The following is a 12,056-nucleotide window of genomic DNA, read 5'->3' as shown; positions in this document are numbered from 1 at the left end:
AAAGAAATCTACAGTAGGCAGGTGCTCATATCTTTCTAAGCCATGAGAAGAGGATAGGTGTTTGGAATTTATGCAATCTTCGCATCTCAATTTCCGAGTGTAATGGTACGTTCAAAGTGACCAACGTGAGATGCTGGCACAATATGATGACTTCCATTTTTCTATGGCTTGATGATTAGATAAGTACCTCGTAGATGTTATACTTTAAACATTGACGCCTTGTACTGCCTTAAAATCTAGATGGTTCAAATGTTCAATTCAATGAAATACCATGACAACTGCCATACCTTTTACCCTGCCGACAAGGGCTTTCTGAAAGGACTATTCAAAAAAGTTTAATTGAAGATAATGATAGCACCTTTTCTAGGAAAGAGGGTTCTCTAAATGACTATTGATCATGATCTAAGAGGTTTTGTGCTAGCTCTAGCTCACTTGAACTCAATCGCAAGGAATGAAGTCTTAACCTTAGTGCTAATTCAAGATGTTGCTAACTATTCCCAAATGACCTTGACATTGATGGTATGTACAATGAATTCTATAAGAAAAATGCTTCATTTCGCTATTCATGAGGCTATAAAAGGGGGTAGATAACAATTTCTCATGCTCTTGTTTTGAGTGAAACTACTCGAGTATTGTTCAAAGTGATGATGGACATATAGTGTGGCTCGTGCCCCTGAAGCTGTGTCTTCAAGCCCACCAGGCCCAAAATTTAGCGCAAGGCTGCAAATAAATAACAAGCGAGGTTCACTTCCATCCCCAAATGCCTTGAAATATTCCTATAACCAAATAACTTTACCTCTCGGATCAACATGCCAAGTGCCACGGATATGGATATCTCGACCAGAAAGCGCAAAGAACGCGATGACGACTCCGCGACCGCCGTTCCGAAGACTGACGAGGAGAATTCGATTAATGGAGCGCACCCAGAAACAGAACCCACCCCCAAGCGACAGAGGACGGTAGAGCCTAGGCCGGTGCACATCGAAGATGAGGAGGATTTAAAAAATGGAATGGAAGACCTTGAAGTTGAGGATGAAGAGTTGAAAGTTGTGGTTCCTCGAGAAAAGGCTCCAATGGAAGGCTATGATGATCTATACCTCGATACCATAAACCGCAGTGTACTCGATTTCGATTTCGAGAAGCTTTGCTCCATTTCCCTCTCAAACATCAATGTATACGCTTGTCTAGTGTGTGGAAAGTACTATCAGGGACGAGGAACAAAGTCTCATGCATATTTCCATGCTCTTGAAGTAGGGCACCACGTATTCATCAACATGCAAACACAAAAAGTCTATGTTCTGCCAGAAGGTTACGAGGTCAAAAATAAGAGCTTGGATGACATAAAGTTTGTGTCTGATCCTACATACACAAAAGAGCAGGTCATGGCTATGGATCGAGAAGCTAAAACCTCGTGGACTCTGTCTGGCAAAGAATATATACCAGGTTTTGTCGGCATGAACAACATCAAAGACAACGACTATTTCAATGTAATAATACAAGCACTTTCCCATGTACCACCACTTCGAAATTTTTTTCTGTTGGAGGACTTTCGTAATAAACCGGAACTCATAAAACGTGTGTCGATCCTGTTTCGAAAAATATGGAATCCAAGGGCCTTCAAATCTCACGTCTCTCCTCACGAACTTCTCCAAGAAATCTCCCTCAAATCCAATAAGAAGTTCAATCTAACCACCCAATCCGACCCCGTCGATTTTCTCTCTTGGTTCCTTAACAACCTACATCTCGCACTTGGAGGGTCGAAAACCAAACCCGGCTCTTCAGTAATCCAAAAGATATTCCAAGGGAAACTGAAAGTCGAATCTCAAGCTATCACCGCCAAAGCCGACGCTGGTGATCGATTACGGTTTGAAGATGCAGATGTCAAGACAGATGTTAGTAGATTTATGCTACTGACGTTAGATTTACCCGCAGCGCCGTTGTTTCAAGATGAATTAGAACGAAATATCATTCCCCAAATCCCTTTGACCAGTATACTCGCAAAATACGATGGTCTGAAAGCCCAAGAGCATCTCAACATGCGCAAACGTTATCGATTGCTTCACCCACTTCCGCCCTTCCTCCTCTTCCACATAAAACGCTTTTCTCATAACAAATTCGTCGATGAACGCAATCCTACCATCGTCACTTTCGACGCGCGCAATTTAGATATGTCACCATATATTGAACCTGATATGAAACATGCTAGACCTGGTGAGCCGATATGGTACGATTTAGTTGCAAACATAGTACATGAAGCAGTTAGGGGGCGAGAAGATAGTGTAGAGGGAGAATCGGAAAAGAGGAGCTGGAAGGTGCAGTTAAGAGATAAAGCGACCGGAGAGTGGAAGGTAGTACAAGATTTGTTTGTGGAAGGAGGTCAGAGAGAATTCTTGCATTTGGGAGAGAGTTACTTGCAGGTTTGGGAAAAGAGGAGGGAAGTTGCGGGGAAGGGGAAGGGGAAGGCTATTTAGTGGGACCCCAAAGTCCATTTCGATACTCCCCCGACAAGGCTGAGATAATGATTCGGCTCCAGATTTATTATGCACATCTCCAAACACTCTCTCGACTTTCCTCGTAGGACTAGATCGACCAGTTGTTCTTAGGCTACGAAAAAACTGAGCAAGTGGATAGATGCCGATTGAGCATGAAGTGGTAAGAAGAGATGTTAGATGCGAGATAAGCGTGTTGTAAATTATAGTTAGGAATGATACCAGGAAATTTGAATGTCAAAGTTAGGGAGTAATTAAAATTTGTCATGTGTGAAGTACAAATCTGCTTGATCAATTCCTTGCCTTGCCACCGATGACTCTTGACAGAACGTGATGCCCAGAAGAGGACAAGTCTTCTAATTGATCCCTCATTTTCAATGTTTGCGTTTTAAGTAGACAAACTAGCCAGGCATAAGAGCGGATGATTTGATAGTGCTCGGTTAGTGAAATGAGTTCAGGAGAGGGGAAAACATTACTAGTACAAGCATGTTCACATTCTCAAAATACAAACATGGGCACCAAACGCAAAACAACAGTCACATACACATTTAGATCAAGAATCTCAAGAGCTAGAAGCTAACTCATTATTGAGCGGTATATATACCCTATTTTCATACATACAAGCAAGGGAAACCTAAGGACAAATGAAGATATCATGCATCCATCCTTTTGTATCACAAAACTCCTCCGAGCCAATTAATCTCCAGCTATAAATTGCACACAAACAATCACATGCAGGTTTATGCCTTCCCCGTATCTTCATCGGCATGGCCATTTACATTATTAGTAATCTGTTTCCTCGAGACTTCAAATACCACTGCTCCATTCCTCCCTGCTGGCGTCTTTTGCCAGTTACCCAAACGATGAGCTTTTCCTACTGCTGCGACGATGCATACACCATCCTTCCCCCTGTCGCCGCGTTCAAAAACCGATAAATCGTTTATGATGCCGCGCGCTGGTGCTTGAGATTCATGTACACCTGCATCCGTTCCTTCCATAGTGGCATCAGAGATTCGACCGACGGGACCTATGGGTTCGAGGCTTTTTCTATCGTGGCTTACTCTCCAGGCTCGGACTACGCCATCCCAGCTGCCACTTAGCACGACGTCAGAGTACGGGATCGTGGTTAGGGCGGTGATCCAGCGGGGTGAGGGGCGGGGCACCACCCTTTTGGCGAGGTCTGTCTCAGCGGACGCTTCTTCGGGTTTTATCGGTTCATCTGCTCCGTGGGCAAGAGTTAATGTGTAAATTGGCTTTTTCTTGTGGATAGTCCATAAAGAGAGCGATCCATTGTCACCGCCGGTAATAAACATATCCTCATCAACCATAGCAATACGATCGATACTGCCCTCGAGAGTACGGAGATCGTTCGGGTTATTTTTGTGACGAGATTTCTTCTCGCTCCCACCACCACGGAAAACAAGTTGTGTTTCCTCAACCACTTTCCACAAACGGGCCGTACGATCTCGAGCGCCAACTGATATGCAACGTTCTTGTGCAAGAGAAGCAATGTCCACGACTTCATCCTGATGACCAAACAACGTTTCGACATATGCACCTTCATCCAAACTCCATATTTTGATTGTTCGATCCCTAGAACTGGAGTATAATTGATTTGTGCCTCTTCTGAATGCTAAGCCTGTGACGGCGTCTCGATGTTGAGAAAAGACTCGAATGGGTCGCAAGGTTTCTGCATTCCAAACAATGATCTTACGGTCCACTCCACCAGTTACAACGAATTTACCGTCCTGCGATGCAGCCACACTAATGATGGCGTCGGTATGTCCCATGTAAGATGTTACTTTTGACTTTCGTTGGTCTCCTCGCACTGAAGCTACCAAGGTAGGCTTTTTCTTGGGCGGTGGTGGTGGCTTTTTACTCTTCTTTTTGCCCTTCTTTTGAGGATATTGGTCCCGTGGTAAATCCTGAATCCTCCATTTGACCAGCCACATATCCTTGGTCACAGTGTACACATGCGGCACGCATGTAGCTACACCTGTGAACGAATGCGAATCCTTCTTAAAATGACAACTCGATGCTTCCCCAAATTCTAATTCGTCTGCCAATGTTTTGTATATCTTTCCTTTCGACTCCGCAACATCTTCTTCCAAACGCTCGGCGATTAGATCTCGATCAATGTCCTCGGCATCAAATCCAACACCATCATCTGCTACCTCTTCCCGAATATTCTGTAAATATCTTTCCGCAAGTCTCAGCCTGCGCTCTGCCGCAGTTTCCTCCTCTCCGTCTCGCGCTAGATCATCTTCCGAGGAACTTTCTGCGACATTATCATCCAATTGACCTCCCTCACTCTCGGAATCGCTCCCGGAAATCGACTCATCTCTTTGGGGTCTTTTCGCAGGTTTTGATTGTTTTGCTGGGGTTCTCGACGGGGCTGCTAATCTTTTCTTGGGTATTTCTGGGGCGTCATTGCGTTTCCTCTTCTTTTGAGCATTGGGTACTGTAAAGAAAGAGGACATAGTTGGAGTGGTTGTGGAAAAAGAAGCTCGTAGTGGGAGAGGTTGAAAATGTCTGTCTTATCGAAATAATTTTTTTGGGGAATTATTCTGCCGCAGAATTTCGAGACAGGGATTTGGTGGATCCAGAACGGAGACGTTCACACGTGACACATCTCTAAACCTGAGATCATAGATATATCTACAGACCTACTAAATAGTTGAGACAAGAGACAAATTTGTTGAAATTAGGTACTTCTACGTATGAGTATCATTTTAATATATTTGAACCAGAAAAATGAATGATCAAATTGAAAATTTAATCAATCGATGAGTTCAATCCTCAGAAATGGTAGCCTTTTAAGCTTTTTGGCGCTAAGTCATAAGTCTACTAGCGCCGGATTGGATGAGGCAGCCAGAGCTACACGCGTTGGAGCTCCAAAGTCTCAATACTTCCCTAGTTATAACAATCTGAAGCTTCATCATTCAACTTTAGAACAACATCAGCATGTAAGTGTGAACATTGCAATCTTCATGCGAAAATCTACTAATGCATGTCATGATCTCTTAGGGAGGTCTTACTTGGAATAACTGGCAAAGACTTTACCCTCATTGCGGCCTCAAAAGCTGCTATGAGAGGTGCAACTATTCTCAAAGCTTCCGATGACAAGACAAGAACTTTAAACCAACACACTTTGATGGCATTTTCTGGAGAGGCTGGAGATACAAGTAACTGTCCAAATTTCGTGTAGCACAACATAATGCTAACATTGGCGCTTCACAGTTCAATTCGCAGAATACATTCAAGCCAACGCTCAACTTTACTCCATGCGCAACAACATTGACCTCTCCCCATCTGCCGTCGCCCACTTTGTCCGTGGTGAATTAGCACAATCCCTCCGCTCTCGCAAACCATACAACGTCAACCTTCTTCTCGGCGGTGTTGATCCAATCACCGACAAGCCCAGCCTATATTGGCTCGACTACCTGGCATCACTTGCACCCCTCCCATATGCAGCTCATGGCTACGCACAATATTACTGCTTATCGATTCTCGATAAACATCATCATCCAGATATTGATTTTGAACAAGGAATGAAAGTTTTGAGGATGTGTACGGATGAGTTGAAGAGGAGGTTGCCGATTGATTTCAAGGGCATGACTGTGAAGGTTATCACGAAGGAGGGGATCAAGGAACTTGATTATGATGACAGTGCGAGAATTGATTGTCCTTAAGGGATCATTTTGAGGATGAATGGGCATGAGAGGCCTTTTATGACAGGAGATAAATTATGAACCAAGGCATGGGTGTATATTAGCGTGGCATCAAATGGCATCAAATGGCGATACCTATCTTGATTATTTCTGAGGAGATGGGCGGTGATTCGATCCAAGGACATACTCTAGAATTGTCAATGCTTTTGAATGACGCTCCGCTGGCCATCCCATGGGTGTGGCAGCCGCTGACATTGCGACTACCTTCATAATCAAGACACATTCGAAAGACTGCGCAGATGCGGCTCAATCTACCCATTCGCTTGAAATCATGTAGGCGTTGGGTAAGATGTTTCTCCACACCTTCTCCCCTTTCCCATCACTCATGTATCGCTGCATGCTACTAGAACGAATGATCTTTGATAACACAAACACGTAGTCATCAAATACAATATTCGAGGTTGATGCTTCCCAATAATAAGATGAATTCTCCAAGACATGATGTGGAAATATGGTATCCAGTATATTTCACGATGAATCAATTTGGTTTTCTTCTGCCGTCAGAAGTTTTAGATGAGTCTCTCATTCATGGTCCTCTGATATGTCTGTCGATAACCTAGGGCTGGCTGGTTCTTTACTTTATCGATGCTTCTTTTCACTCCGTCGAAAAGGCTCATATGGAAATATATTTGGGGGTTGTAGAGAGGGTGTTCGAATTTGGGGAGATTCAAAGAACTGTGTGTGTCAAGAAGATAGGTGTTAAGAGGCTTGTGATATTTACAAGGCGATTTCATAAGTTCTAGGTCGCTGTTATGAGGTTATGTGATGGTATTACCTATCTAGAGGCTCATATTCAATAGCTTCTCCTCATACCTAGTAAGAGCTTCAAAACCGTTTTCTGCCTGAAATGTGAGTATAGTCGCCCGAGATGCTCAAACTGAAACACACCTACTAGGTAGTAAATATGCGACGTCATTCAGGATCTTTCGGGTGAACATCGGACTAAGGCGGATAGATGATGAGAAAGGAAAGAGAAGAAAGAAAAATAAGTTTGGGAATAAAGTAGGCATTAGACAGATATAACATAGACTAGAATGTTAAGACTAGTATTTGATACCAGTAGGGGGTTAGGTATAGAGAATATACTTAGGGAGGTATAGGGAGGTCACTAGGTATATATCAATGTATTTGTTGTACCTCTCTCTACCTAGCTAGTCATGACTTTATATAATGATAACCCCGATGAACTCTGAAAGTGTCATGAGGATGTTACTTGAGAAGGTAGTAGACGGCTGGATATGTAAAGTAGCAAGAACATATACACCGTTCTATACATTTAGTCCAAGGCTTAGACCCAAGTACCTGCCTAGGCACAACTAAAATTAAAAACCTTGGATGGAAGGGGACAACTTGATGTCAGTAAAAGATTAGCGTTAAATCTTACTGTACTTTCTAACTGCATTCGGTTAAAGTCATTTTTGAATTTTTTGCCTTCAACACGATTCAATCAGCTTTATTTATTGCTCCCCGTACAAACTTGGGTAAAATCCAAATCTACAAAATTCTCCTCTCTTCTTTCCAAACCCTCTTCCTCTTAAAAAAAAAACCCAAAAATCAAAACTCCCCTCACTCTCCTCATCAATTCTTTCTCTTTTCTTGTTTCTGTCTTTGAGAGTTTCTTTCGAAGACCATCAAAACGACGTAAAAGAGTTTTACGATTGTGTCAACATTCACATTTCCTTACTCTTCTTATTATAAAGACGAACGGAAGCAAACTATCCCGGAAGATTTTTCTTTTGAATCGTTTCGATTGAGTTTCGGTTTTTTAGATTTTCATCTTCAATTTTAAGATCTTCTTACGGTCTCTGATTACGATCTCACTGTCTTTTCACACGAGGTTTCAAATTTACAAGACGACTTTCCAAAGTCACCTAATTTGTTCGATAATACCACGACCGAATCACGAAGAAACCTCTTCAACCGATACATCAATATTACGAATAACAAAGTACCATCTTCTAGATTCTATTCAATATGGCGGATCAACTCAACATGAATGGTCTCAACCTCAACGGTGGTGAACCACGCTCATATATTCCTCCCCACATGCGAGGCAAGATGGGTGGCCCTGCTCCAGCCGGTCCACCAGCAAACTTGAATGGCAGTGCTTGGGCTCCTCAAGGGTGAGTTATTGGACCTTCGCTAGCATAGCTTTGTAATGATCGATATACTAACACTTTCCTCTTTTAGCAACGGATACGCTAATGGTCCACGTCCAGCTGGAGGCGATTCTTGGGCTAACGCTCCCGACTTCACCCCACGCGGAAATGGTGCGCCACGAGGTGGGAATAACTGGAACCCATCTGGCCCTCCATCCTTCAACAAGAACGCTTATGGTAACCCTGCGGCAGGAGCTGGTGGGCCTGGTAGCGCCGGTGGTGCTGGTGGTGCTGGTGGTGGTGCTGGCCAAGCTCGTGGTGGTGGAGATGGACAATGGCGAGATGGAAAACACATTGCTGGTCCTGCAAATGCTCGTTTAGAACGTGAGCTCTTCGGTATTGCAGATGACCCAACCAAGCAACAAACCGGTATCAACTTTGAGAAATACGATGACATCCCAGTTGAAGCATCTGGTCAAGATGTTCCTGAGCCAGTTCTCAAATTCACCAACCCTCCACTCGATGACCATCTCATCAAGAACATTGAGTTGGCACATTACAAAGTCCCAACCCCTGTTCAGAAATACTCTATTCCAATTGTTATGGGTGGCCGTGATTTGATGGCTTGTGCCCAGACTGGTTCAGGAAAGACTGGTGGTTTTTTGTTCCCCATCTTGTCTCAAGCATTTCAAACCGGTCCATCTCCCATTCCAGCCAATGCTGCAGGAAGCTTTGGACGCACTAGAAAGGCATACCCAACCTCTTTGATCCTCGCTCCCACTCGTGAGCTTGTTTCCCAAATTTTCGATGAATCACGCAAATTCGCCTACAGATCTTGGGTTCGCCCTTGTGTTGTTTATGGTGGTGCTGATATTGGTTCCCAACTCCGTCAAATGGAGCGCGGTTGTGATCTTCTCGTTGCTACCCCAGGTCGTCTTGTCGATTTGATTGAGCGTGGCCGTATCTCCCTCCAAAACATCAAGTACTTGGTTCTCGATGAGGCTGATCGTATGTTGGACATGGGTTTCGAACCACAGATTCGACGAATTGTCGAGGGTGAAGATATGCCAGGTGTTCAAAACCGTCAAACTCTCATGTTTTCAGCCACCTTCCCCCGCGATATTCAAATGCTCGCCCGTGATTTCTTGAAGGATTACGTCTTCTTGTCTGTTGGTCGTGTTGGTTCTACCTCTGAGAACATCACCCAGAAGGTTGAATACGTTGAGGACATTGACAAACGTTCTGTCCTCTTGGACATTCTCCACACTCACGGTGCTGGTCTTACACTCATCTTCGTTGAAACTAAGCGCATGGCCGATTCCTTGTCGGACTTCTTGATCAACCAAAACTTCCCTGCCACTTCCATTCACGGTGATCGTACTCAACGTGAGCGTGAACGTGCTCTTGAGATGTTCAGAAACGGCCGATGCCCAATCCTCGTTGCAACTGCTGTCGCAGCCAGAGGTTTGGACATCCCTAACGTTACTCACGTTGTCAACTACGATCTTCCTACCGATATTGATGATTATGTTCATCGTATTGGTCGTACAGGTCGTGCTGGTAACACTGGTATCTCCACCGCATTCTTCAACCGTGGAAACCGCGGTGTCGTTCGTGATCTCATCGAACTTTTGAAGGAGGCTAACCAAGAGATCCCAGCTTTCCTCGAGAACATTGCTCGTGAAGGTGCTGGTTTCGGTGGTGGTCGAGGAGGTCGATCAGGTGGTCGTGGACGTGGTGGTGGTGCAAACCGTGATTTTCGTAAGTTTGGTGGTGGAGGAGGTGGCGGTTTCAATGGAGGTGGTGGATTTGGTGGACCTCCAGCCTCTGGTGGATATGGTGGTGGTGGTGGATTTGGTGGCCCACCTGCTCCAGCTAGCTACGGACCTCCACCAGGACAATATGGTGGTGGTGGCTACGGTGGTGGCGGTGGGGCCTATGGCAATCCAGTAAGTTAAACCCTTATCATCACTTTATTTCTAGCTCTCTACGACAATCACTAACTCCTCTTCTTAGTCTGCTGGTGGTGGCCAAAGCTGGTGGTAAAACATCACTGAAAAACGCTTCTCGTCCCTATTTCGAATTCTCATTTCGATTTCGGTACTGTTTAGATCTTGGACAGAGGCGTCTCACGGATATTAATGGTCTTTTTACCCCTCATTGATATCAACACGTTTTCTTTTTTTTTCTTTCGACTTTTCCTTACAGCTCAGCTTCAGATTTGCTCTGCATCGAATTATTCTGCGCTTTTTCGATTTTCCGGTGGCGGTATCCACGATTGAAGTCTTCTTTTGCATTAAGCGATAGACCCGACTTTACACGTGGTCTCAACCATTGATCGGCATACGATAGAACCTGTCTTTTGTTTATGATTGTCTGTCGCCTCGTCTCGATACCCATTTTAGATTAAAGGCGACTAGGCAGATTACATGAGATGTCAACCACTTACGGCGTACCGGTCATGATGCTTTTTTTTTTTACCTGGAAAAGCGGGGTAGGAATGCTTTTACCTGGGTTTTTCAAAGTACGCATTATGACGGTTATGTTCTCCAAAAACATTCTGATCCCGCTTCTAGCATTTCGACGGGTCATAAAATCCTCCGCCATGGAAGACCTTGCAAATATCTTCGTTGTCTTTACTTTGCATTTTGCTGCGTTTCTAGATAGATAAAAGTGGGATTCATATTCTCGACCTTCTTAATGTGTTTTGTTTCACAATGACACATGGCATGGAAGGATATCATTTTGAGAGCTTGAATTGAAGGCTTTACTCTTACTTTTTCATTTTTCCCATCATCTGCGAGTGGGCGTCTTTTTACGATCGATTCGATATACGACAGTGGCACAACGTAGAATAGGCATTTCTCTTCTAAAACAAAAAATTTAAAGGAAGAGTTGGTGCTTGTTCTCAATAACGCTGATGGCATTCGGAAGTGCTCCTGTCCATTCAGGCTGAGACTGAGGACCAAAAGTTGGCATTTAAGCTGACAGGCAGGCAGAAAGAAGTCTGCTTTACATGACTGATGGAGGAAGAAATATGGGATGGGATGGATGGTCAAATTACTTTGAATCAAAATAAAGTCTTTCCACAAATAATGCACTTGTTTGATTATGTGATGTACCTGTGGTGAAAGTTGGTATATGTATAAGTGCCTGCCATCTTCTATCTTGCAATTTGGGGAAAGCATTCTACTAATGTTGCAAGCAAAGTCAAATTTGAAACTTTTTGGCATTTCACGATACCTACCATCTCAACCTTTTCCCGCCTCCCCCCACCCCTCTCCCTCACACCCCTCTCCCTCACACCCCTCTCCCTCAATCCCTCTCCCTCAAATCCCTCTCAACTTACACAAAAAACAGAAATGTGCACTGCTGCCGAGTTCTCATTCAGCTGCTCTACATTGCTGTCTTCCATAATGACCTGCTTTGGCTACGCAATCTAGCAAGAAAGTTGTTTTACTTTTGGGGTAGGAATTCTGCACTTTAAGTGTGAGTGAGGCCTGAAGGTAGTTTGTGAATCTGGGGATTTGGTAATTTGGTAACTTGGCAATCCCTGTCTTAGTACCTAGCTAAAGCGCCCAGGCAAAAGTAGTTATGCTTGTCTAGACAATCAAAGAGTAGGCTCGAGCAAGGTCGAGTCAATGAAAAATAAATATGGCTGTGCGAGGGACTACACTTTCCATGGTCAATTGCGGGCTGGATGGAATTAAGGACTGTGAAACGTCGTGTCTTTGACA

General features: G+C 44.1%; 5 protein-coding genes across 5 annotated transcripts; 3 read left to right on the top strand and 2 right to left on the bottom strand.

Moving 5' to 3' along the window:
• Positions 1–809: 809 nt before the first annotated feature.
• Positions 810–2,471, top strand: SS1G_05632 (hypothetical protein; the record flags this gene model as incomplete). Its single annotated transcript, XM_001592661.1, has 2 exons — positions 810–1,187; positions 1,224–2,471. 2 exons carry the CDS (start codon positions 810–812, stop codon positions 2,469–2,471), a joined length of 1,626 nt encoding a protein of 541 aa, XP_001592711.1.
• Positions 2,472–3,229: 758 nt separating this feature from the next.
• SS1G_05631 (rRNA processing protein RRP9) lies at positions 3,230–4,969 on the bottom strand (the record flags this gene model as incomplete). Its single annotated transcript, XM_001592660.1, has 1 exon — positions 3,230–4,969. The coding sequence occupies one exon, from the start codon at positions 4,967–4,969 to the stop codon at positions 3,230–3,232; it is 1,740 nt and encodes a 579-aa protein (XP_001592710.1).
• A 484-nt stretch (positions 4,970–5,453) lies between these two features.
• Positions 5,454–6,181, top strand: SS1G_05630 (hypothetical protein; the record flags this gene model as incomplete). Its single annotated transcript, XM_001592659.1, has 3 exons — positions 5,454–5,455; positions 5,517–5,674; positions 5,730–6,181. Coding segments are annotated over 3 exons (612 nt in total).
• A 2,013-nt stretch (positions 6,182–8,194) lies between these two features.
• SS1G_05629 (ATP-dependent RNA helicase DED1) lies at positions 8,195–10,365 on the top strand (the record flags this gene model as incomplete). The annotated part of the gene is made up of 3 exons (XM_001592658.1): positions 8,195–8,343; positions 8,411–10,268; positions 10,336–10,365. 3 exons carry the CDS (start codon positions 8,195–8,197, stop codon positions 10,363–10,365), a joined length of 2,037 nt encoding a protein of 678 aa, XP_001592708.1.
• A 156-nt stretch (positions 10,366–10,521) lies between these two features.
• SS1G_05628 (predicted protein) lies at positions 10,522–11,734 on the bottom strand (the record flags this gene model as incomplete). Its single annotated transcript, XM_001592657.1, has 4 exons — positions 10,522–10,674; positions 10,801–10,953; positions 11,097–11,303; positions 11,669–11,734. 4 exons carry the CDS (start codon positions 11,732–11,734, stop codon positions 10,522–10,524), a joined length of 579 nt encoding a protein of 192 aa, XP_001592707.1.
• Between the last annotated feature and the right edge of the window lie 322 nt (positions 11,735–12,056).

This window comes from Sclerotinia sclerotiorum, genomic scaffold (assembly GCF_000146945.2).
Source record: "Sclerotinia sclerotiorum 1980 UF-70 scaffold_7 genomic scaffold, whole genome shotgun sequence".
NCBI classification, from domain to species: Eukaryota; Fungi; Ascomycota; class Leotiomycetes; order Helotiales; family Sclerotiniaceae; genus Sclerotinia; species Sclerotinia sclerotiorum.
The sequence above is the reverse complement of the archived record's forward strand: the minus strand, read 5'-3'. Positions and strand labels throughout refer to the sequence as shown.